At 66.8% G+C, this 1,349-nt stretch overlaps 1 protein-coding gene across 1 annotated transcript in view; it reads right to left on the bottom strand.

The window, feature by feature from the left end:
* Nucleotides 1-242: 242 nt before the first annotated feature.
* MNEG_14706 (hypothetical protein) overlaps nt 243-1,349 on the bottom strand; it is a gene marked incomplete at both ends in the record, with an annotated part of 2,353 nt that continues 1,246 nt past the window's right edge. Inside the window, one exon of the mRNA XM_014036823.1 lies at nt 243-1,343. Within this exon, the coding sequence (XP_013892277.1) occupies nt 243-1,343 (1,101 nt within the window). The remainder of the gene's footprint in view (nt 1,344-1,349) is intronic.

Genomic DNA, 1,349 nt, shown 5'->3' with positions numbered 1-1,349 from the left:
CAGTCGGAAGGACAGCCTGCTCATATTCATGGGTTCTTCAGGGTTGAGTGTGCTTGATGCAGCACATGAAATACAGGCTGTAAAGAAAATTGTGACAGGCTGCGCCAGTGGGCCAAAAGCAATGATGGGGAAATCTTTCCCTAAACGGACACCCAGCCGGGTCTGTATTGCAAGCCCCACAATGCCCCAAGCTCAAACAAAGCGGCGGCTCCAGGTCGCGCTTGCCGCGACAGTGCGCACGCTCAGCAAATCGAGTGCGATAGGAACCCGTAGCGGGGCAGGCCGTGCGACAGCTGAATGAGGCTCGGCACGGCCTGGAACGCAAGCTGGATGACAACGCAGGCCAGCAGCCGGCCAATGGTCAGCAGCGTGATGTAGCTGGGCCGCCCAGTCCGCTTGACCACCCAGTCCATCACCCACACGCCCACCGGCGTGGCGATCGCGTTGGCAATGCCGTAGGCAAGCATGTAGTGGATGTTGATGCTGCCGGACGCGATGAAGGACAGCCCGGCGCCGCCCGTGATCATGAACAGCAGCAGCTTGCTGGTGCCGGCCGCCACCTGGGGGTGGAGGCCCAGCGCGAATATGATGGGCGACAGCGGCCATGCGCCGAGCATCAGGCCGGCCACCACCATCTGCGGGTGGATGGCCGCCAGCTGGCGGGGCGTCCAGCCCACCGCGTCCTCGTTCTTGTGCGCGGCTGGCAGGGCCAGGGCGGGGGCCGAGGACTGCTGCTGCTGCTGCTGCTGCTGCTGCTGCTGCTGCTGCTGCTGCTGCTGCTGCTGCGCGCTGGTGCTCGTTGGCAAAGCTGCAGCAGAGTGTATGCCAAGGCTGATAAGCTGGATGGATGGCTGCTCCTTATCACTGAGCCCCGCCTGCTTGCCTGCAGCCGCCACAGCAGCTTCATCGCAGCCGGCTGCTGCGGCAGCCACGCCGCTGGCGCTGATGGTGCTGCTGCTGCTACTCCCCTTCTCAACAATGATGCACGAGCAGTCCGCGGACGCCGCAGCCGATGCCGACTCGGCCGCCGCCCGCCGCCGCTCCGCCGCAGCCGCCCAGAATGACACGCCGACGGTGGCGACGGCGCTGACGCCGCAGAGTGTGCCAAAAATCGCCCAGGAGGAGGGCGAGCAGTGGGGCGCGACAGAGCCTCGCAGCACCTGGCATGCAATGAAGAACGCAAACAGCGCCGCGATGCCCGCGATCGCGCCCCAGGGCTGCACCGCCGCCCACGACCGCACGCCACTGATAGCGCGGCTGGCCGCCCCGCTGAGGCGAGCCGCAACGCCCGGCGCCGCTGCGGCGGCGGCCGCCTCGGCCTCGGCGGCACGCTCCTCCGGCGACTTGCC

Source organism: Monoraphidium neglectum (assembly GCF_000611645.1).
Source record: "Monoraphidium neglectum strain SAG 48.87 unplaced genomic scaffold scaffold04700, whole genome shotgun sequence".
In the NCBI taxonomy this organism is placed as follows: Eukaryota; Viridiplantae; Chlorophyta; class Chlorophyceae; order Sphaeropleales; family Selenastraceae; genus Monoraphidium; species Monoraphidium neglectum.
The sequence above is the reverse complement of the archived record's forward strand: the minus strand, read 5'-3'. Positions and strand labels throughout refer to the sequence as shown.